Here is a 23254-nt window from a genome sequence, read left to right on the forward strand (position 1 = left end):
GCTTTCTCATGTACACTGGGGATGATCTTTCTAGTTCTCAGTACACTTGTTTTACTTAAAAACTCCTAGGTCGTTCTTTAGCCTGACAGACCCTGGCTGTGTGACCTTGGGCAATTTGCTTACCTTCTCTGTGCTCCAGTTTGCTTTATTTTATCCTGAGATTGGGCCACGCTTTTATCCTGCCTAGTGCTAGGATTGTTCAGAGGCCCCAAGGAAATATTTTCCATTTCTTTGCAGAATAATCTGCATGTCTATAGTTGGTGACATACTTACCATAAAGTCATCCTGGCCACATTGTATGGCCAGTATATCTGTTTCTTCATATAAATGGGAGGCATTAGAATGTTACCTGCTTTACGTTGCTGGATGGCTGCAGAACTGATGTAAAAAGCCCCCAAAGGAAGGATTCTTGCTGGAGTCTTAACCACTTACATGCCGAGTGATGGCAATCTCTGCTCGGCCCCTAGAAGTTTCTGAAAGCGAGATGACTACAAATCACTGAGCAAAAGTTTCCTTATTATTATTCTTTATTATTGTTGCTGTTTGGAACTGTGACTATGGACCCCAGTTATTACTGATTTTTGTAGAGAAATTGGCCTCTTTAGCCTTTTATCTTGGCTAACAACCCCTGATTGCTGGAATAGAAGTCTGTTCCATTGTCCTGGGTACCGGCCTCTGTTGGCACAGAGGGTGAGGTGGAGACCACAGTTTCTGACAGAGGGAAAAGTGATTCTGAGCAGGCTGTGATCAGGTGGTCTCCCGGCCTGCCTCCTGTGGAGGCCCTAGGTGCTAGGGAACAGGACCCAAGCCTTCCACAGTCCAAACTGGGTAGCTGTGCCTTTGACCCAAGTCCCTGGGAAAGGTTAAGTTAACGACTAGAATGTTCTCAATTTTTTTATTAATGCCACGCATTTTATTTATTTAATTTAATTAATTAGTTAATTAATTTCATATGAAATTTATTGTCAAATTGGTTTCCATACAACACCCAGTGCTCATCCCAACAGGTGCGCTCCTCAATGCCCATCACCCACCCTCCCCTCCCTCCCACTCCCATCAACCATCAGTTTATTCTCAGTTTTTAAGAGTCTCTATGTTTTGGCTCCCTCCCTCTCTTTTTTTTTCCTTCCCCTCCCCCATGGTCTTCTGTTAAGTTTCTGAGGATCCACATAAGAGTGAAAACATATGTATGGCTTATTTCACTTTCTCTGTAAGACTTATTTCACTTAGCATCACACTCTCCAGTTCCATCCACGTTGCTACAAAAGGCCAGATTTCATTCTTTCTCATTGCCACGTGGTATTCCATTGTGTATATAAACCACAATTTCTTTATCCATTCGTCAGTTGATGGACATTCAGGCTCTTTCCATAATTTGGCTGCTGTTGAAAGTGCTGCTATAAACATTGGGGTACAAGTGCCCCTCTGCATCAGTACTCCTGTATCCCTTGGGTAAATTCCTAGCAGTGCTATTGCTGGGTCATAGGGTAGGTCTATTTTTAATTTTTTGAGGAACCTCCACACTGTTTTCCAGAGCGGCTGCACCAGTTTGCATTCCCACCAACAGTGCAAGAGGGTTCCCGTTTCTCCACATCCTCTCCAGCATCTATAGTCTCCTGATTTGTTCATTTTGGCCACTCTGACTGGCGTGAGGTGATATCTGAGTGTGGTTTTGATTTGTATTTCCCTGATGAGGAGCGACGTTGAGCATCTTTTCATGTGCCTGTTGGCCATCCGGATGTCTTCTTTAGAGAAGTGTCTATTCATGTTTTCTGCCCATTTCTTCACTGGGTTATTTGTTTTTCGGGTGTGGAGTTTGGTGAGTTCTTCATAGATTTTGGATACTAGCCCTTTGTCCGATATGTCATTTGCAAATATCTTTTCCCATTCCGTTGGTTGCCTTTTAGTTTTGTTGATTGTTTCCTTTGCTGTGCAGAAGCTTTTTATCTTCATGAGGTCCCAACAGTTCATTTTTGCTTTTAATTCCTTTGCCTTTGGAGATGTGTCAAGTAAGAAATTTCTGCGGCTGAGGTCAGAGAGGTTTTTTCCTGCTTTCTTCTCTAGGGTTTTGATGGTTTCCCGTCTCGCTAGAAAGTTCTCAATTTGAAGCCTTTGTCCCATAACATTTTCTCAAACCTTTCACTTGGCTTCGAATCTTACCTGTTTGGATTACAAGCCATGTAACCAGGGGCGTATCATCTGATTTCTCTGGGCCTCTCTGGGTAGAATGGGGACAGCAGGGTCCCTGCCTCCTAGGGACGCAGTGACACCCTGGGAGTGGGGGTGATTTGCACAGAGTGGCCCTTGTGGTCATGTTCCCTGTGAATGTCGAGTGTTATTACTGTCATTTCTTGCCTGTGAACAAGGCACAGCAGAGTATGATGTGAAAAGCAGCCAACAGAAGCTCAGGGAAACTGACAGGTAGCTTGGGGCCGCTGGTTTTCTCCAGCACCGCTGCTTCCTTAGGGTTTTCCGTTACAGATGCAGGAGATGTAACACTTTCTACCACCAAGAGTTCCTAGAAGGAGTGTGTGTAAACATCAGTCTAGTCCTGCCTCTTTTTTTTTAGCGGGGAAACTGAGGCCCCACTGGCCTTGCTCTGTGTTCCCCAGGTGGTCCCAGGACAGTCTGGGAGAGACGGGCCTGGCCAGAAAGGTCTGGGTAGCTGCCTTCTACTGATCCCCTCAGGGTCTGTTACAGGTGCCAAAGGTTCCCTTCCTTCTAGGGATGCGTGCTGAAAATCATTTCTGGAACTGGGGGGAGCTTGGTTCAGGACAGTGGCTGGGCTTTGGGGCCGGATGGGTTTAGACCCAGCCCGGCCCCACCATTCTCTCCCTATGGGACGTTGCTCTGTCACCTCCCCTCTCTGAGCCTCAGTTTCCCCCACCCGAAAATGAGAACGCTGTGGGCCTGGCCTCATGGGGTTGTGGTAGCCATCAATTAAGGAGCGGATGAAAAGGGTCTGGACCAGGATAGCGTCTTCTCCGCCTCGCCTCTCTCTGTTTGGCGAAACCGTCCCCGGTGGTTTCGGCAAGGGACGTTCTGGACATCTGCCCACCGACCCGTGGGCTGCAAAAGCGTCTTCCCTGGGGTGAAGACATGAGCTCGGCTTTGTCTCAGACAGGAGAGTTTGCCAGGCTGCAGGAGTCAGAGGCCGGCGCCTGGTGTGTGGACCCAGCCTCAGGAGCGGGCCTGCCTCTGGCCACCAACAGCAGCTCCCCGTGTGAGTAGCTGCCCCTCCCCCTGCCCCAACCCCGCCAGGAGCGCTGGCTCCAGCTCCCCGCTCTGCTGCTTCCAGAGCTGTGGGAGCCTCTGGCCTCCCTGGGCCTCAGTTTTCCCATCTGTAAAATAGGGGCAGTAGGCCCTCGCCTCCGTGGGTCCTTGAGGAAGACACGCGTGGCAGGGAATGGGCTGTGCTTTGTAACCAAGACGTGCAAACCGGCCCTGGTCCCCATCAAAGTGGCGCTGAGGCCACAACCAGCCCCTGCCTCGCCCCTCGCCACCCCCCACCCCGCCTCAGCCCCGCAGCCTGGGTTCCACGCCGAAGTCACCAGGGTGTCCCCCAAGTGCCAATCAATGTGCTCTGCCTCCTCCAGGGTCCTCGGGGCCCAGGCTCCTCCCCGTGGCCCATCGGCCCCTGCGTGTCGGGCTCCCGCTCCTCTCTTTGCTTTTCTTGTCTCGTCATCTCTCGCGCTCAGGACCCCGGTGTTGTAAACTACAGCCAGACTTTTCAAGAAGGCGGACGCTGGCTTCCCTCTGGCCCTTCGCGTGTGTTCTGCTTCAGTCCCCTCCCCACCCCAGCTTCCTACACGGATCACGTGTCAGTCCCTCCAGGACGCCTTCGTGGCCTCCCTTCCAGAGCTGAGTGCCGTGCCTTTCTGCGCGTTCCCAAACTGCCCTGCGCATGGCCTGTGGTCCCCCCATCACTCTCAGCCACAATCCCTCCCTCCCTCCCTCCCTAAATCTCCTTAAAGACACGAAGTTCCTGGAGGGCAGAGAGAGAGAGAGTGTGTGTGTGTGTGTGTGTGTGTGTGTGTGTGTGCGCGCGCTTGTAGGGGAGTCTGGATTTGGGCGGGGTGCCTTCTTTGGCCTGTCCTAGTCCAGCACCCCAGACTCTGGAGGGCCCTGCAGGTGGGTGTGACAGGTGGCGGTGGGTAGAGGCACCTCTGTGGGCCACGGGCCCATTTGGCTTGTCTTTGTGTCCAGGCCCGAGACTCTGTGACGTGCTCCCGAGTGGAGTCCTCCCCAGGAGAGCCAGCTCGGGCTCTACCCCAGCCTGCAGCGCAGAGGACGGACGATCTTCCCCCGTGCGCTGCGACCCGGCCCAGGGCAGCTGCTGGTGTGTCCTTGCCACCGGAGAGGAGGTGCCTGGGACCCGCGAGGCCGGGCGCCAGCCAGCCTGCGAAAGTAAGCTGTGATCCCCGAGGGGCTCCCCTGGGCTGCTGGGTGGGTATGCCACTCATCTCTTCCCTTACCCAGGCTGGGGAGGACTCTCGAGGCACCGGGACAAGGCAGGTGGGAGGGGGAGACAGGGAAGGGCTGGAGGGATGTGGTTTCAGCTGATTCCCATGACGCCAACACTCGTGCCTACCAGTGGATGGGTGTATCCCGCTCTCTAAACAGCACCAGGCTGGGGCGCCGGGGTGGCTCCGTCGCTCAAGCGTCCGTCTTGGGCTCAGGTCGTGATCTCACGGTCTGTGGGTTCGAGCCCCACGTCAGGCTCTGTGCTGGCAGCTCGGAGCCTGGAGCCTGCTTTGGATCCTGTGTCTCCCTCTCTCTCTCTGCCCCTCCCCTGCTCACGCTCTGTCTCTCTCTCTCAAAAATAAATAAACATTACAAAAAAACCCGGGGCGCCTGGGTGGCTCAGTCGGTTAAGCGTCCTCCTTCGGCTCAGGTCATGATCTCACGGTCCATGAGTTTGAGCCCCACGTCGGGCTCTGTGCTGACCGCTCGGAGCCTGGAGCCTGCTTTGGATTCTGCGTCTCCCTCTCTCTCTGCCCCTCCCCTGGTCTCATGCTCTGTCTGTCTCTCTCTCTCAAATAAACATTAAAAAAATATTTAAAAAAATAAACAGCACCAGGCTAAGGGGAAGTGTGGCCCTTGCCTGCTAGGATAGCGGTTAGTTTCAAAGGACCTGTGCCCAAGTCCTGGCCCTGTGTCTCTAGACTTCCATTTCTTCATCTATAAAAGGAGGATGAAAATGCCACGGCTGCCGACTTCATAGGCTTGTTTTGAGGAAGGTAGATTAAGTGTCAATCATGACAGAGTTTCCCAGGCTCTACAATTCGTGGTAGATACCAGACATCACGGGTGTAGGAAGCTTACCCTTGTAATACCCCAAGAGCTGTTTCCTTGCTCTGAAAGGGCTAATTCACATCCTGAAATTCCCAGTGCAGGCGATGATGTGTTCTTGTTGATAACAATCATCGTCATCCTCATCATCAGGACTCACATTGATGACTATTCGTCTGTCATGTGCCAGTAACTCCTCTAAGCTCTTTCTGTCCCTTAACCCATCTTGATTCACACCATCCTTAGGAGGCAGGCAATATCGCTGTCCCCACCATTTTATGGGTGAGAAAACGGAGTCACAGAGAGGTTAATTAACTTGCTATAGGGCGCTCAATGATCCCACTGAGTGTGTCTGTTCTTTCGTTTACTCGTTCAGCCACTTATTTAACGTACATTCCTGGAGCTTGTGTTCTGGGTGAACAGGGAGGGGCGCCCTCTTTCCTCCCTGGCTCCGTGCAGTGGGGAGACCAGCGTGCACATGATGAGTCTCGAATGACTGACAGCATGGAGGTCCACAGCAGGAGGCCTGAGAGCTCGCTAAGTTCGCCCTGGGGAACCGCGGAAGGTGTAGAAGGCAGGAGATGTTGACTTGATGATGGAGGCTTGAAAAAAAGGAATATTCTAGGCAGCTGGGCAGGCAGAGGGAAGGGCATGGGACGATCAGGGAAGGGGAGACCCGCGAAGGTAAAGCGGCAGGAGGAGAAGAGATGAGAGGAGGGGGGAGGGGAGGAGAGGAGAGGAGAGGGAATGGTGGGTCAGTGGCCCTCAGGGCAGTTGAGAGCCCTGTCCAGCTTCGCTGCAGCTTCTGTGCTGACAGCAGGGACTGGATGGGTTGTCTGATCCCGGAGGCGGGGAGCCTGGTGCAGAAGCTTCTGTAGGTAGCAGTTTGGGAACCGGTGGCTGACCCTAAAGGAAGGAAGTGCATGGAGATGAAAAGTCGGGACAGGTGATCTGTAGCCCTCGCTGGTCTGTGGCAGAGGGGACGGGACCATCTGAGGTGCTGCCACATGTGTGGCTTGGGACAACTGGGGTTCGTCATGGGTGGAGCTCGGGACACCGAAGCTGGGGGAGACGCGGCCGCAGGCGAGGAGGTCGGGTGTGCTGGCTCTGGGGTGGAGAGGCCCACTGGCAACTGGATGTCCAGATGGGAAGGAGCTGCGGGGACCCAAGCTGGACACGAAGATGTGGGAGAGGGAGCGCTCAGGAGTCTGTTAAAGCAGGAGGATGGGCTCACCCGAGAGGAGGGCGGGGAGGGAGGGGGCCCAGGGAGGTCAAGGCTGGGAAAGGGCGAAAGGGGAGACGTCAGGCCCCCCTTGTGCGAGTGGCACCCACAGCGGCCCTCTTTCCTTCTAGGCCCCCAGTGCCCGCTACCGTTCAACACGTCGGATGGGGCTGGTGGAGTGATCCTGTGTGAGCGAGCCGCGGGCCCCGGGGGATCCGCCATCCAGCGGTGCCAGCTGCGATGCCTCCGGGGCTACTGGAGCGCGTTCCCACCAGGGCCCCTGCTATGTGGCCTCGAGGAGGGACGCTGGGTGTCACAGCCGCCCCAGCCCCACGCCTGCCAGCGTGAGTGTCTGCCCCGCACCCTGCTTTCCCCCTTGGGGCTCAGGGCTGAGCACCTACCTGCATTCTCCCCGCCCGAGGGTAGCATTTCCACGGTGAGCCAGGCGGCATCAGGAACAGGAGAGGGGGCCCAATAAAGTGTTTTCTTTCTTTCTTCTTTTTTAAATTAAAAAACACTCATTTATTTTTGGGAGGACGCAAGTGGGAGAGGGGCAGAAACGGGGACAGAGGATCTGCGCTGACAGGCTGACAGCGGAGAGCCCGATGCGGGGCTCAAACTCAGAAACTGCGAGATCACGGAAGTCGGACGTTCAACCGACTGAGCCAGTCAGGTGCCCCAGCATTTTCTTTTAGAAGGAGCAGATGTGTTTCACAGACTCCTAGGGTTACGCTTTCTTTTGGGACAATCTGCTCCTTGGGAGAACTGCCATCATTTCAGGCTTTCCTGGGATGCCTTGGATACAGAAGTGTATTCAGGAGGTAGGTGTTCCAATGGCCTTATTGGCTACGATGGTGTTGACAAGCTCAGAGCTGTTTGTCTGGACTCTGACTCACTGGCCTCACTCCCGGGTCCATCTGGGGCTCCACACCTAATGCCTGGCAGATCTGGGGCTGGACCCTGCTCCGGGGGGGCACCAGTTCTGGTCAGTGTGTGCCTGGGCCCTGTTTGAAGATGGGCAGAGCCCCTTTTCCCTGCTCTCCCACGGAACCTGTTCTTACACCCCCACAGCTGTGAGGCAGCATTGAGCTCTGACTGCCTCTGCCTTGGCTAAGGCTGGCCACAGTTACTCACAGCCCGGCAGAGCAGGGGCGGATGCCGGGACCGGGCACTGGGTCCGCCCAGGGCAATGGGGTGGTGTCTGAGAGAGAGGGAGACCCAGATCCTGGGACGGTCACAAGGTTCCGGGGGGTTCGCAGAGTGTCAAAAGGCAGTATTTCCGGCAAATTTCTGGGATAGAAAATGTTATCCATAAAAAGGTCAGTATGATTTGGACAAATAAGTGGTCTGTCCCCCTGGCTGTGACAAAGTGGCCTAAGCCGAAATTAAGACCGGGCTTGTCAAGACTGGCTCTAGAGCCAGGCACTTGGGAGAAGAGGGGCACGAGCCTCGAGCTCTTACAGTTAAGTGCAGGGCCACCGTGTACGACTGTGCAGGTTGTGCACTGAGCAACCTTAGAGTACGTCTCTCATACAGTCTGTGGGGTCTCCTCTTAATTGGCAGCATCGTATGCGGTGGCCCTGCTGGAATGCAAGGTAATGTGGCAGGCTTCCCAAGAAGAATGTCCAGCCCCCCCCCCCCCACGCCCCAAAATGTCAAGCAGCCTGGTTTAGAGGCCGAGGCCAGACTGAGCTCGCTGGGAGGGTGCGTGCTCAGTAATTTCAGAGAGAAACCACCGTGCCGGGAAGGGAGCCGTGCAAGCTGGGAGTGCTTGTGCGTTCCGAGCTAAACGAAGAAGGGCTCCTTTTGCAGAGGCAAAACCAAAGAGGAGAGTCTCACGGGTCTGCTGTCCGCGTCTGCTGACCTCTGGCGCTTGCCTGCAGGGCCCCAGCTGTGGCAGACCGTCCAGACCCGAGCGCGGGTCCTGCTCCGGCTCCCGCCAGGCAAGATGTGCAGCGCCGACTACGCGGGCTTGCTGACGGCTTTCCGGGTCTTCATATCAGACGAGCTCATGGCCCGGGGCTTCTGCCAGATCCAGGTGTGCGTCTGGCCTCCCGCGCGGGCGGGGGCTCGGACTGGGCTCGGGGTCACCGTGTCCGGGGGCCTCGGGGCTCAAGGGAACCTAGGGTCCCGCTCCCACTCATTCTACCGATAGGCAAACCGGGGTTCACCCCGAGAGAGACCTTTGGCCAAGGCTAATTCCGTAGCGGCAGGGATGGAATCCGCACTCATTCCCGGCGCTCCTTTCTGCATAAAGGTGACAAACCAAACGTGTGGCGAGCCCCGTGCGCTGTTGGCACGGGCTAGCAATGCTCGCGGGGATCCTGGTACCGTTCCCGTTTTGTGGGTGAGGGGGCTGAAGCCTGGAGGGTTAACGTAATTGTCCAGAGTGACACAGCTGGGGATGGTGGAGCCGGGCAGATGACCTGGGGACAGAGCTGTGAACGCCCGTGCAGTCCTACCAGCACCTGCGGAGGAAGAGTCCGGGAACGGGGTGCGGGAAGACTGAAACGCCAGGATGCACACCCTGAACCACTGTGCCGGACGTGTCTTGACCAAACCTGCCGGAAGGCATTGTGGATTCCTCCTGGAAGGAAGATGCTGCCTACCAGAGTCTCTAGCTGTGTAATAGGCAAAGGCTTCTGTGATTTGAAGTCACAAGTATTCACAGAGGGAGTCTTTAAAAGTCACTCAATTAGGGGCGCCTGGGTGGCTGAGTCAGTTGAGCGACTGACTTCGGCTCAGGTCACGATCTCACGGTCCGTGAGTTCGAGCCCCGCGTCGGGCTCTGTGCTGACAGCTCGGAGCCTGGAGCCTGCCTTGCATTCTGCATCTCTCTCTCTCTCTCTCTCTCTGCTCCTCCCCTGCTCATGCTCTGTCTCTCTCTGTCTCAGAAGTAAATAAACATTAAAAAATAAATAAATAAAAGTCACTCAATTAAATAAGTGACTCGTTCTGCTCCAAGCTCGTTAGCTCAGAGAGCAACGCAGTTTTAACACCTCATGCTAAGAATTTTGCAGAACGTACATTTTCACGAAAACAGATACAGACAGCCGTGATTCTAAAACAAACAGAAACATACTTTGCCCCCTTTTATTCAAAGAAATGTACTTGGCAACAATGGCAGTGATAGCTATTCATTGTTGAGCCCTGACTGTGTCCCTGGAACCATTCTAGAAATTGTGCATTTCTTGTCTCTAAGTACGTCAGCACCCTGCTCAGTGGGCCTTAGTGGCCCTTGATCTCTAAGTGTATTAACTAAAGCGCACTGAGGGTACGTGAGTTGCCCAAGTTGGATAGCTAATCCAGGTCTGTTTAGACTCTTTCGTTGCACCAAGTTCTTTCTTTCCTTCTTTCCTCCTTCCATGTAACAAATGTTTGAGTGCCTATTACAGGCTGGGCATGATTGTAGGCCCTGAGGATTGTCAAAGACGAACAAAGCCAAACGCTAGTTAAAGTGGTCGGGACGGATTTTAATCAGTAATACGCTAATGCAACAGGGAAAAAAGAATCCGGCGTGAACCGGGATGAACTTTGACTTGTGCGGAGGTGACTGGACCCTCATGGTTCTCAGAGGGAAAGGGGGTTGATGGCGCCTTTTGCCCCCTCGGGTGGGTTGACGGGAGGTTGGAAGGAAGTAGCATCCGCCTCGTTCTGGCGCCTGGTGTGGGCTCAGCGAAGCTGCCTCCTGACTCCGCGTTCTAGAACTAAAGGCATCTGTCTCCATGCAGGCAAAGGCTTTTGGGAGCCCCGTTTCCATTCCCGTCTGCGATGGTTCCACGGTGCAGGTGGAATGTGTGAGTGGCGAGCGTTTAGGAGTGAATGTCACGTGGAAATTGCGGCTCCAGGACGTTCCCCCAGCCTCTCTTCCTGATGTGCGTGACATCGGTATGTTTTCCTGTGCTTCTGCCTTGAGGGCACGCAGCCTCTCTGAGACTCAGTTTCTTCATCTGTCACATGCCAGTGGAGCCTGTAATGCCTTCCTACGAGGATCTAGTGAGAGAATGATGTGCTTGGCCCTTGGAGGCGCCAGTGATTAAAAAGTACATAAGGGGCGCCTGGGTGGCTCAGTCGGTGAAGCGTCCGACTTCGGCTCAGGTCACGATCTCGCGGTCCGTGAGTTCGAGCCCCGCGTTGGGCTCTGTGCTGACAGCTCAGAGCCTGGAGCCTGTTTCGGATTCTGTGTCTCCCTCTCTCTCTGACCCTCCCCTGTTCATGCTCTCTCTCTCTGTCTCAAAAATAAATAATCGTTAAAAAAAAATTTAAAAACAACCATAAAAATGAACGATGTTCTGTTAGTGGCTTACTACAGTTAAATAATATCACCTGAGTATACTTATGTGGACACTTTTAAATTCTTCTCTTGATTTTCTGGGCACCGACGGGGAGACAGGGGTGAAGCAGGGAAGAGGAGGAGGGTGACAGTCTGTATTGGTTTATAATCTATGTTCTGCGCACTTGTAATTCTAAAACATCTCAGACCAGTGACGCTATTTAAACCCATTATTATACTGTGTAAAGTGGGGCAGGTGTGTGGATGGATTGAGAGAGTAAAAGGATCCAAGGAGTGGACTTTGTGATGGTGCTGGGAGCCAGTGTAGACAGAATCCATATCGCCGACCGGAGAGTGGGGAGCCCCCACCCCTGCTCTCCTACCATCCGGTCCAGTGGCCAAACGCCCAAGGTCAGGACTGGCTGCAGCCTGACCTCTGTGCTACCGGAGGGGGACTGGGGGTCCCTTTTCATCTTCTTCTGGAAAGACCCTGGGCAATTCAAGTATGTCTGAAGCTGCCAAGAGAGCAGATGCTTATTCCTGGTGTCCATGCTGATGACTGTGGTTTCGGGCCCTGGGTGGGCTTTACAGGAGCCTGCCGGAGCATAGATGTTCATGGCGTGCAGGGATCCGTCCCAGCTGCAGATGTCGTGCTCATCTGGTTTCTTCCTAGGAAATACTTAGGGGTCAACAGCGGGAGGCCGCTTTGGCGTTTAACTAACCACTGCCTCCTGGAGGCTCCGGCTTCTCTTTGAGCGTCCCCATCATGCACATCCTCCCTCATAATCGTCAGCAACTGCAAGAGAAGCATTGCCAGCCCCATTTTGCAGATGGGGAGACCGAGGCTCAGAGACGGTGGCTTGCCACAGGTTAAGACAGCCGTGTATCTACGTGGTGCGCCTGAAATTCGTGACTGAAGACACGATAGCTCGTACCAGTGGGGATCATACTGACGCCACAGAAATGGCAGGATCTAGAGACCTGGGTTAAAGTCTCAGTAGTGCTTCTGACTGAATTTGGGCCCGTCTGTCCCCTTCTGTGGGCCTCGATGTCTCCCCCTGTAAAATGAGAAACCCGGCAATGCTTACATCCCCTTTCCCTGTGGACATTCTGGGTGGCTCTGCCCCTTGACCCCCGCCCCCCCCCCCCCCCCGGGCCTTGCAGAGAACAATGTGACATTCCTGCCTCATCGTGTGTCTTACAGAGGAGGCCTTAGTCGGCAAGGATCTCATCGGACGCTTCACGGATCTGATCCAAAGTGGAGAGTTCCAGCTTTATCTGGATTCCAAGACATTCCCAGCAGACCCCTCCATCTACTTCCTCCAGGGAGACGGCTTCGGCACCTCTCCCAGGACATGGTTTGGGTGCCTGGAAGGATTCCACCAAGTCTTGGCCACCGGCAGTGTCCCTCGGGACCCACCGGGGTGTGGTAGGTCCTTGCCCAGCCCTGGGACTGCTGTTTTCGGACACGCGAGGCTATGAAAAGGGCCACCAGGGCACTAGAGGCGGTCCCTCCGCACCTAGAGAGCGGAGAATCATCCATTTAGCCACTCGGCAGGTCTCCCGGTAACCCGCCGTGCGTGGGCACGGAGTCATTACCGTTAGGTAGTAGCTGAAACCGGGGGCACGGGTGGCATGGCAGAAGGAACCCCTGATGTTGAGGTGACCCTTCTTCTTCATTCTTGACCCGCTTGGACTTTGGGGTGCGGGCCCCACTGTCTTTGTGGAGAAGGTTGACGTCCTCCCCGTGCACCCCCCAACATCTCTTAGTCTCGTTATGGCACCGTGTCACTCACCATCGGGTCCGAGTGGCCACTCATCAGCCCAGGGCTTTACCACCCAGGGGCGGTGGTTTCTGACAGAGGTTTACTGGGGTTGCCGTCCTGGCCTTTACCCCAAGTAGCTTTGGAAGTGGTTTTTTTTCGAGAACACAGCGGCACATTCCTTGAACGGGAGCCGCACGGGTTTCCTGTCGCTACCGCGACAAATCGTCGCAAACTCCGTGCCTTGAAACGGCACACATTTATTACCATACGGTTCCGCAGGTTTGAATTCCTCTTCGGGTCTCCCTGGGCTAAAACCAAGAAGTCAGCAAGGCTGCCTTCCTACCAGAGGGAAGCTGTTACCTTGACTTTTCCAGCTTCTAGACGTGACGTTGCCCATAATTCTTCCTTCATCCCCAAAGCGAGAGTACCATAGTAGCTCTCTGGACGCGCTTCAAATCACACCTCCTTGGACTCCCATCTGTCCCTTCTGGGGACCCTGTGGTCACACACAACTGGGCAATCCAGGGCACCCTCCCTATATTAGGGTCAGCCAGTTAGCAACCTTGATTCCATCTGTGGCCTCAGTTTCCCTCTGCCGTGTAGCCTAACGTGTTTGCGGCGCCCACGGATCAGGATGTGGCTGTCTTTTCGGCCTCCTACTTCCAAGGGCTCGCAATGAGGAGTCTTCCTCCCACGTGGCACGAGACAGAGAGGCATTGTCGCGGAGCTGAAGAAGCAAGGGGAGATGTTTCTCGGTTATTTATTTTTCCGTTATTTATATTGGTTCCAACACAAGAACTACATGACCTTTCCTTTTGTGAAGCCCATGACAAGCTCTAAAGTCCACGTTGGATTTAGGTTGCAGCTAATTCTTTTTTTTTTTTTTTTTTAATTTACTTATTTATTTTGAGAGGGGGGCGAGGAAGGAGAGAATGAGTAGGGAAGGGGCAGAGAGAGAGCGTGAGAGAGAGAATCCCAAGCAGTGACAGTGCAGGCTTGATCTCACAAACCATGAGATCATGATCTGAGCCGAAATCAAGGGTCAGACGCTCAACCGACTGAGCCGCCCAGATGCCCCGAGATGCAGCTAAATCTTAACACAGAAGCCAGAAACGCACCCGGTTCACTCACTGCTGATATTTACAGAGGGTTTTGTAGTTTACGAGGCACTTTCACAGCTATTTACTGCTCACAGTGGCCCCCAGTGACCGGCCATTCCGCCATTTGACAGATGAAGGGGTTGAGGCTCAGACGAAAGGGGATACAGCATCTCTTGGGTCCAGGGCAGGGCCGACTCAAAGGAGGGACTCGGGTTCGTGGAACCAGTTGGCTGTGGCTGAGTAACCCAAGGTCCTCTGGGGCCAGAACCCCCGCTCTTCCTGCCTCACAGAGCTGCCCAAACAGAAAGGATGAGAAGTAGGAGCAGGGGTGGAAGGTGCCCCCTGCCAGGGTGGGTGAAGCAGGGTCACAGTGACTGAGGCATTCAGAACACCCACCACTGTGTTCTTGGACTGACCGTGAAGAAGCCGGCATCTACTGCCAAGGGCACGCGTGTGTGGGAGGGCTGGGTATGGAGGAGCAGGGGCAGGAGTCTGATTTTATGGTCACCCAGGTAGTGCTGGGAAGGGGGTCTGGGAACCCCATTTGGGTGTACATCCTGGAGCGTGGAGGCCAGGGGTGGAGGGACAGGACATGGGACAGGTGCTGGTCAGGGGCCAGGTCACAGGGCTGTAGTGACTGGCTCTGCCTTTACATTCCCTCCCAGGGCCCATTCCCTGCATGTAACAGAAAGCGCTGGTCCAGAAATAGGATCGTAAGTTTCCTTCTAGGGAACTCTATTGATTATTAGATTATTACTTCCTGCCTGACAGGATGGGTAGCCCAGCTCCACTGGGAGGAAGGAGGGGAAGCTGAGTTCAGAGCTCAACAGTCTTGTCTGAAGGATGTCAACCAGTGGGGGCCACAACTCAGGGTGGCTTCAGAGAGACTGGGAACCACAGGGTGGCCTGGAAATTCGACTGAATGACAGGTTCTTCTGGGCTACATTTGCTGCAAGACAGGAGTTGGCCAGTTTCTTCCATAAAGGGCCGGAATGCAAGTATTTTAGGCTTCGCAGACCCTGTGGCTTTTGTCTCGATGACTTAACTCATCCACTGTAGGGAGAAAAGCATGGCTGTATTCCTTTTTTAATTATTTTTTATTAAAAAATTTTTTTAATGTTTTTATTTATTTTTGAGAGAGAGCAAGACAGAGTGCAAGCAGGGGAGGGACAGAGAGAGGGGGAGACCCAGAATCCGAAGCAGGCTCTGGGCTCTGAGCTGTCAGCACAGAGGCTGATAATGGGGTTCGAACTCACGAGCCACGACATCATGACCTGAGCCGAAGTTGGACGCTCATCTGACTGAGTCACCCAGGCACCCCGCGTGGCTGTATTCTAATAAAACTTTATTCGCTAAGCAGAAAGGTGAGCTGAATTTGGCCCACGGGCTACAGGTTGCCAATCCTAACTCTAGATAAACCTACATTCTGTTTCTCAGCCGCTGTAGCTTTTCGTGACTCAGAAGAATTGTCGATCATGCCATGCAGCCCTGCCTCCTTACTCCAAATAGTTAGAAAGGTCTGGAATGGAATTCACGAAAATCCAGCCCTGGGAGCCCTGGATTTTCTCCCGTGCTGATGATAATATCTATTTGTTATTGAACTTCTTTTTTTTTTTTTTTTTTTTTTAATTTTTTTTTTTCAACGTTTTTTATTTATTTTTGGGACAGAGAGAGACAGAGCATGAACGGGGGAGGGGCAGAGAGAGAGGGAGACACAGAATCGGAAACAGGCTCCAGGCTCCGAGCCATCAGCCCAGAGCCTGACGCGGGGCTCGAACTCACGGACCGCGAGATCGTGACCTGGCTGAAGTCGGACGCTTAACCGACTGCGCCACCCAGGCGCCCCTGTTATTGAACTTCTAATACGTGCTGGGGCCTCATTGGGTTTCTCCGGTCTAGAGGGCCAGGTATTATCAATCCCATTGTCTGGATGAGGCAGCCAGCCGCATAGAGTTAGGAGTATTGGGAGACTGCTCTTTGACGTCAGGGGGAGCTGGGTTCGAGTCCTTGCTCCGACACTTTCCCCGCATGGGTTCTTGAGACATCACTTACCCTCACGAGGCATCCTCTGAAGAAGAGGGATGATAACACCTGTTTCCTGGGGGTTGTGGTTCGCCTGGCATGATGCAGTCAGTGCACCTCTTCCTACCTGGTGGCCTCTCAACGAATGGCCTTTTTGGTTGACCACACTGGGATCTGAACCCAGCTCTCCTGATTCCCGATTCTTCGTCCCCTGCCTCACACGGCTCTCTTCTCAACAAGGGGGTTCTTTGTGAAATCATGCCCTTGGGTCCTTGCAGCTCCTCTAACTGGCCCTTTCTCCTTCTGAAGCACATCTGGGACACAGCTGTGGGGCTACAAGCAGAGCATTGTCCTGGGGAGACGAAGCAGGGTTTCTGTGTATCGTTTCCGGGGGCGGCTAATCTGCATGATCCCCTCGGAGGGCAGTGACTGGGGGCCGGTGGGGGCTGGGGGTGGGGAACATCCACCTCCTGTGACTCACGCAGCCCTGGCGGCTCTTACCCCGGGAACAAATCCTGCAGAGGAGGCCCGGGCTCTGTTTGCAGCTTCGACGGGGTCAGTTATGTCCACCCTCTTGCCTCAAGGCCAGCCACGTGGCTTCCCTTCAGAATTACCTGCTGGCGGCTTCCATACCCGTTTGGTCCAGTAAGGGGAATCTCAGAGAAATTGTCCGGGTTTTCCCTTCTCCATTCTGGACCACATTAATTTTCGTTCACTACAAGTTCTTCGAACGGAGCTCCTTCTCTATGGGTGTTTTTTTCCCCCGAAGTAACATGTTACGTCTTGTTTCCTTCCTCTTCCCTTCTTCCCTCTTCCCGCCTTCTTCCCATCTATGGTATCCATCCATCGAAGCTTTCAAAGCATACCTAGGTGTTAAGCCCCAGGTTTCGTAGTCATGGAAGCAAAGGCCAGAACTCCACTCTCAAAGAACTGACAGTCTAGGTGGGGAGAGAGAAATGAAAAGCCAGCTAGGTGTCAGTGACAAAGGCTTCTCCATCCCTGTCCGGGCGGGTCAGGGAAGGCTCGCTGGGATGCCAGGTGCGTCGGAATCGTTGCTCAGGGAAGAGCAGGCAAGGAGTGGGGCGTGCACGTGTCTGTGTGTGCATGCGTGTGCGTGTGTGCGTGCGTGTTCCTGTGTGCTGAGGGTGCTACCGTGCGGAAAAGCATTCCAGAAGTGGAGATTAGCGCAAGGAGTCACGAGGCTGTGGCCGAATGATGACAGAGCCGGTGGTCTGTATGGCTGGAGAGTGGGGTGTGTGGGGATATGGCGGCTCTCAGAGAGATAGGCAGGAGCCAGGGAGGGAGAGGCCTGGGGCCGGCCAGGGGTGGCCTGCTGGGGGTGCCGGGGGAGAATTCCAGGCCGGAGAGTGACAGGGCCAGGCGCGGGGTGGAGCGGAGCGGGCTGAGGGCGTGAAGGGCTGTTACACTTCCTCGCGGATACTTTTCGTCAGCAGAGGCATGGCTGTCATGGTTGGGGGCCTATGGGGACAGGGTGATTGGAGGGATGGCCTGACCCGGAAGCTTGGTGAAGCCCTTGAATTCCAATAGGCCAAACTGTCTCATCTTATGAAGGAGGGCACCGAGACCAAAGGAGTTTCTGACGATTTCGCGGAGGGAGTTAATTGAAAGATGGGTGCCAACTTGTTGCTGTGGACGGAGGGGTCTTGGAGAGCCCATGCCTGCCGGGGGAGGGGGGAGGCTATCGAGCCTCACTCTGACCTGAGCACGGCGTTCCCGTGGGTGGAAAGGCTTTGACGGCACAGGCAGAGAGAAGCAGGACGCGGGTTCCTCGAGCATCGTCGTGAGGCCTGCAAGTGGCTGAGCTTACAATGAAAGTGAGTCCCCGCTCTCTCCTTCTGCCCCCCACCCACCCCTCGGGTTTAGAGGCACGGCGGCTGGAACCGGTGAAAGAGGCTTTGTTTTCCCTTAGTGATGAATTTGGAGACCACTTGAAAAAATAGTCCGCGTCCTCGGCTTAAAATACTCGAGATGATCAGGGACCTGACTCATACGAGTAATGAAACCCCACTGTCTGGGGGAGGGGGTTAATTGCTCAGGGGCAGACCGGAAAACACATCGTTCGGTTTCCAAGATGTGCCCCGAGTTTCTGATTTAGTCAGACGTGCCGGGCGTGTGTGTGTAAGAGATGGCGGTTGAGTCAACATTGGCTCCAAGTCCCACACGTCCGGCTCACTTTTTTTGTCTAGGGAAGGTGCTCGAACTGGCGGATGGAGAGAAGGCTTTGGTTTTTAGGGAATGGGGCTCAAATGCCACCTCTTTCACCTTATCGCCCGGCCCACCTTGACCTTGAGCTTCAGTTTTTTCCAGTCTAGAAAGAGGAGGGTACCTTTCTTAGAGGATCGTGACACCATGCTTGGTGTGACCTGTAATTTTCCTTCCCCACAGCCCTTTGCATGAAGCATGCCAGGGAGTCATGCATGAATGTCCCAAGGCTCAGCTTCCTCATCTGCGACATGAGGGTAAAACACCGACTCACGGGTGTGCTGTGGTTATGGCCATGAAGCCCACAGCAGAGTGCCGGGCCCAGAGAAGGGGTCCCAAGAGCAGACAGGCTTCCGGCTCTCGCCTTCACTGGGTCACAGCTCGCTTCTTCTGGAAGTCATTTGGCAAACTCTTGGGAACACAGCCCAGAACCGAGAAAGAAAGCAAAAGGAACCTCTTTTCTCCCCACCCCTTCTCTGAGCCATCAGTATCAGTGTGGCCAAATTTATGCATTTTCCTAAGCTAGAGCTCCCGGACCCTAACAACTCTTGGCAGATATGCGTCTCTCTAGTTGGGGTTTCTGGTTCCTCAGCCCAGATCGTAGTAGAGGAACAGATGAGAAAGGACGAGAAATGTGAGAATCAGAAGGGGCAGAAAGCACTGAGAATCTGCAGATTAACAGGGTAGCACAGGGAGGCGAGGAACGAGGCCAGTGAGGCCTCCAGGGGGCGTGATGTACAGAGGCCTCCCTCTCAGGGTCATACTTGGTCTTTCTGAGTAAATCAGAAACCCCACAACCCGACAGCGAGGGCCTCCGTGAATCCTGTGCCCTGGGTGTCTCACCTCACCGTGGTCCCAGATCTGAGCAACGCCATGGATGACCAACCGGCAGGGAGAGGCCGCATGAGTCGAATGAGAGGGTGCTGAATTGTTGAAATTGCCCTGTTTGGACAGCGTGGATATTGAGGCTGGCCGATGTCAAGGAAGGACTCCCTCAAGTATAAAAATAATGATGGGTGGGACAGTGGGGGAGATTGTTGATGGGGGTCAAGGGGTGCACATGCCATGATGAGCCCCAGGTGATGCAGGGACGTGCTGAATCAGCAGATCGTACATCTGCAACTAATATAACACTGTAGTTGAACTCACTGGAATTAAAAATGAAAAACAAAATAGCGACCATTTGTTGAGTGTATATGAGTCTGGCATTATGATCATCACTACATTCCGATGGGATCGTATTATTAATACCTTTCACAGAGGAGAAAGTGGAGCCTCCGGGAAGTCCATAGTCATTTAGGTATCGCGGGGAGAGGGACCTGAGCCAATCCTTCTAACCCCCAAGCTTGCACCCCAGGCTGCGCCCCACCGTGCCCTCCAGTTGGGCAGCGTTCCCATGGCAACTGAGCGATGGACCCTCATCTTTCAAGTTGTTCCCAAACCTCGTCTCATGCCAGTCTTCCCTTTGTCTGCTAAGCTCTAGCCTAGTAGCTGGCTTTGTCTGGCTGTTTTCGTTCTGTTCCTTGACTAATCCGAACTCACTCCTGCCTCAGGCCTTTTGCACTTGCTGTCATCTCTGCTTTGAATGCTCTTTGGCTCTTTGCCCAGGGTGCTCCCCATCGTTTGGTGTCAAGCATCACCTCTCAGAGGGCCTTCCTCACTGACGTACACTCCTCTTCTGCCTCGCTTTACCCGCATTTGAAGTTCTTGCCGGACAGCCTCTTATCCTACTAGCCCGTCAGCTCCTGAAGGGCCGGAGCCTCGTCCACCCTTCCCACAGCTTACCCTCGACTCTGAGAGTCTGACACATTGCCGATTCTCACTGGGCACTTGTTCAGTGAGTGAGCTTTTGTCCTGCTGCTGGGATTTCACATGGCCTGTGTGTTCCGAGGTGACACCTGTAAAGCCAGAATCTCTTCTTTGTTTTCTTAAAAAGTTTTTTAACATTTTAATTTTATTTTTGAGAGACAGAGTGTGAGTGGGGGAGGGGCAGAGAGAGAGGGAGACAGAATCTGAAACAGGATCCAAGCTCTGAGCTGTCGGCACAGAGCCCGACGCGGGGCTCGGATTCACAGACCGCGAGATCATGACCTGAGCCAAAGTCAGACGCTCAACCGACTGAGCCACCCAGGCGCCCCCAGGATCTTTTCTTTAACATCATTTCTCTGTTTCTCTTTTCCAGTCAAGTGTCCTGAGGGAAGTTATTTTCAGGAGGAGATCTGCATTCCCTGTCCCGTCGGATTCTACCAAGAACAGGCAGGGAGCGTGGCCTGTGTCCCATGTCCCAGGGGCAGGACGACCGTTTCTGCTGGAGCTTTCAGCCACACTCACTGTAAGTGTCGCCAGGTCCCCGCTTGAAAGAGAGTCCCTACCACGCAATGGGGACACAGCAGGGTGGTTCAACCTTGGCCCTGTTGAAATCTGGGGACAGAAAATTCATTCTGGGGACCATGTTCTGTGTGGCAGGATGTTTATTTAGCAGCATCACCGACCCTTACTTGCTAGATGCCAGTAACATATCCCCTCCCAGTTACGACAACCAAACATGTCTCCAGATGTTGCCAAGTGTCTCTTGGAGGGGGACACAATTGCTGGCCGTGGAGACCCAGTGGGTGCAGAGCATAATGATCAAAGGGGCACCACCTCCGTATGCCTGTACCCTGCCAGGATCTAGGTCAGATGTTTTAAATCCTATCAAATCCCCTTCTGTGTAAATATTATTGGCCCAACTTTTGCGTATAAGAACGCTAAGGCTCAGAGAAGTAATTTAGCCAGAGTCCCTCCACTATAAGTGGCATAACCGGCCTTTGATCTTGGCATTGTCTGCTTCTGAAACTTCTGATTTTTGTAAGCCAAGCTTATCAGATTGAGAAATGGAAGAAATTTTCCACCCACAGTCATTACCAGTCATTACAACTCTGTGGCTCACATTCCCTTTCTGGCCCTATAAATTTGTCAGGACCGTCGGTACGCGTGGCCTTCCCATATGTCATGTGATTTCGCTCGGCCTACGTGATAGTCACCTAGGTGTTGTTGGGTTTTTCCTGGCAAAAGGGCGCACAGCTCGCCTCGTTGTGCATCTGAAACAGTGTCAACGCGGAGCAAACCATTAATGTTTTAGATCTGAATAGATTTTAGAATTCTAAAATGATTAATTGAAAGAGACCAAGTCAACTTCCCTGGTAAGGGCAGTTTCTTTTCTTTTTTTTTTTAATTAAAAAGAAAATGTTTATTTATTTTTAGAGGGAGAGGCAGACTGCAAGCAGAGGGAGGGGCAGAGAGAAAGAGACACAGAATCCGAAGTGGGCTCCAGGCTCCGAGCCGTCAGCACAGAGCCCGATGCGGGGCTCGAACCCACGAACCGTGACATCATGACCTTGAGCCTAGGTCGGCCGCTCAACCGACTGAGCCCCCCAGGCGCCCCCAGGGCAGTTTCTTTAGGAGAGAAGTAGTAATAGTGTGATAATTCTAAGACAACCAGAGGGATTTTATAGACTAGGAGTCTGACATTGCTCCTAGACATTAAACTCTTCACCAGGAAGGCAGAGTGTCCCTGACATCTGGGCATCACCCTCAGCTTGGACACATTGATTCAGCCATGGATTTGAGATGAATTGAAGTGTTATCACAGTGCTGGAGGAAGGCTTTCTTACAAAGGGATCGATGCGATGTGTTGATCCTTGTTTATGGGAGCGGGGGGCACTACAGAAATGACAGGGAGCAGAGGAGAAGCCTGAAGTTTGACACCAGCCAGACCCAGGTTGGTTCCCGCCCCCGCCCCAGAACTATGACCAAGGCCACGCCTCCTTCTTTCTCTGAATGTCAACTTCCTTATTAATTAGATGGGGCCGATGATACCCCACTCATAGGGTGCTTATAAACCATGTCTTAGTTCCAGTTGCTACACACAAATTACCATAGACGGGGTGGTGGCAGCAGCTAACGTTTATTTCTTATGGTTCTGGAGGCAGGAAGTCCAAGATCGAGGTACCAGTATGGTCAGGTTCTTGGCGAGGGCCCTATTCCTGGCTATGTCCTCATAGCCTTTCCTTCCTCAAAGACTATGGCCTTCCTCAAAGACTATGGCCTTTCCTTGGTGCATACATACAGAGTGAGGGATCTCCTGTGTCGTCCTCTTTTTATAAGGGCCCTGATCCATCGTGGGGACCCCACCCTATGACCTCATCTAAACCTAATCACCCAAGGTCCCACCTCCAAATACCACCGTGTTGACAGTTAACGCTTCCATACATGGATCTGGAGGGATACAAATCTTCAGTCCCCAACAAAGTGTAATCCATTAACTTGTTTAAGGTGAACCATAAGCATCACCCTCATCCTGCTTTGGGGATGAGCTTTCACTGCATCTCCATGCAGAAGTGGGGGGCTGTCGCATCATTCCCGCTCTCCCAGAGATCTTCCTTGAGGAACAGAACAGATTTCCGTGGCTGAGGCTCCAGAGTCAGGGGTAGAGTCTATGCCGTTGTGTATGTGTGTATCTAAGAATGCCTCCAGGACTGTCAGCGTCATCGTTCTGCTTGTTGTCTTACCTGGTCTGTGTTCTCAGATGGAATCATGGGAAAGAAGCACAAGGCGGGAGAGTCTGCCAAGCTTTAAGTGATGCCGAGTGATTACAGTATTTCCTCGGTTTCCTTTTGGTGTTAGGATAGCTGTTAGAATCTCAATTCCTCCGGGTGCCTGGGTGGCTCAGTCAGCTAAGCGTCTGACTTCGGCTCAGGTCATGATCTCGTAGTTCACGAGTTTGAGCCCCGCATCAGGCTCTCTGCTGACAGCTCAGAGCCTGGAGCCTGCTTCAGATTCCGTGTCTCCCTCCCTCTCTGCGCCTCCCCAACTCATGCTCTGTGTCCCTCTGTCTCAAAAATAAATAAACATAAAAAAAGATTTTTAAAGTAGCCTTTGTAATCTCTCTACTAAATGTTGTAATTAATCAATGGTTAGTCCTATAACTGATAGTCTTACTATATAGAAAATTAGATGTTCTCAAGTCTCTGGGCTGCCATGAAAGAACATTTTTTTTTTTAATTTTTTTTTTTTTAACGTTTATTTATTTTTGAGACAGAGAGAGACAGAGCATGAACGGGGGAGGGGCAGAGAGAGAGGGAGACACAGAATCTGAAACAGGCTCCAGGCTCTGAGCTGTCAGCACAGAGCCTGACGCGGGGCTCGAACTCGCATACCGCGAGATCGTGACCTGAGCCAAAGTCGGACGCTTAACCGACTGAGCCACCCAGGCGCCTCATGAAAGAACATTTTTGAACCTACTTCCCAGCCCTGGAGAACCATGTCAAGACATTCTCTTTCGGTATCATTCATCAAAAATGTATTAAGCACTCTT

General features: G+C 53.1%; 1 protein-coding gene across 2 annotated transcripts in view; it reads left to right on the forward strand.

Annotated features, from left to right (window-relative positions):
• TG (thyroglobulin) overlaps nucleotides 1-23254 on the forward strand; it is a 254995-nt gene that overhangs the window by 30811 nt on the left and 200930 nt on the right. For both annotated transcript variants that reach the window (XM_078441635.2, XM_078441636.2), the window contains exons 15-21: nucleotides 3121-3223; nucleotides 4207-4407; nucleotides 6646-6858; nucleotides 8398-8552; nucleotides 10246-10402; nucleotides 11992-12216; nucleotides 20081-20230. In XM_078441635.2, the coding sequence (XP_078297761.2) occupies nucleotides 3121-3223; nucleotides 4207-4407; nucleotides 6646-6858; nucleotides 8398-8552; nucleotides 10246-10402; nucleotides 11992-12216; nucleotides 20081-20230 (1204 nt within the window). The remainder of the gene's footprint in view (nucleotides 1-3120; nucleotides 3224-4206; nucleotides 4408-6645; nucleotides 6859-8397; nucleotides 8553-10245; nucleotides 10403-11991; nucleotides 12217-20080; nucleotides 20231-23254) is intronic.

The sequence above is a fragment of the Panthera onca genome, chromosome F2 (assembly GCF_046562875.1).
Source record: "Panthera onca isolate mPanOnc1 chromosome F2, mPanOnc1 haplotype 2, whole genome shotgun sequence".
Lineage (NCBI taxonomy): Eukaryota > Metazoa > Chordata > Mammalia > Carnivora > Felidae > Panthera > Panthera onca.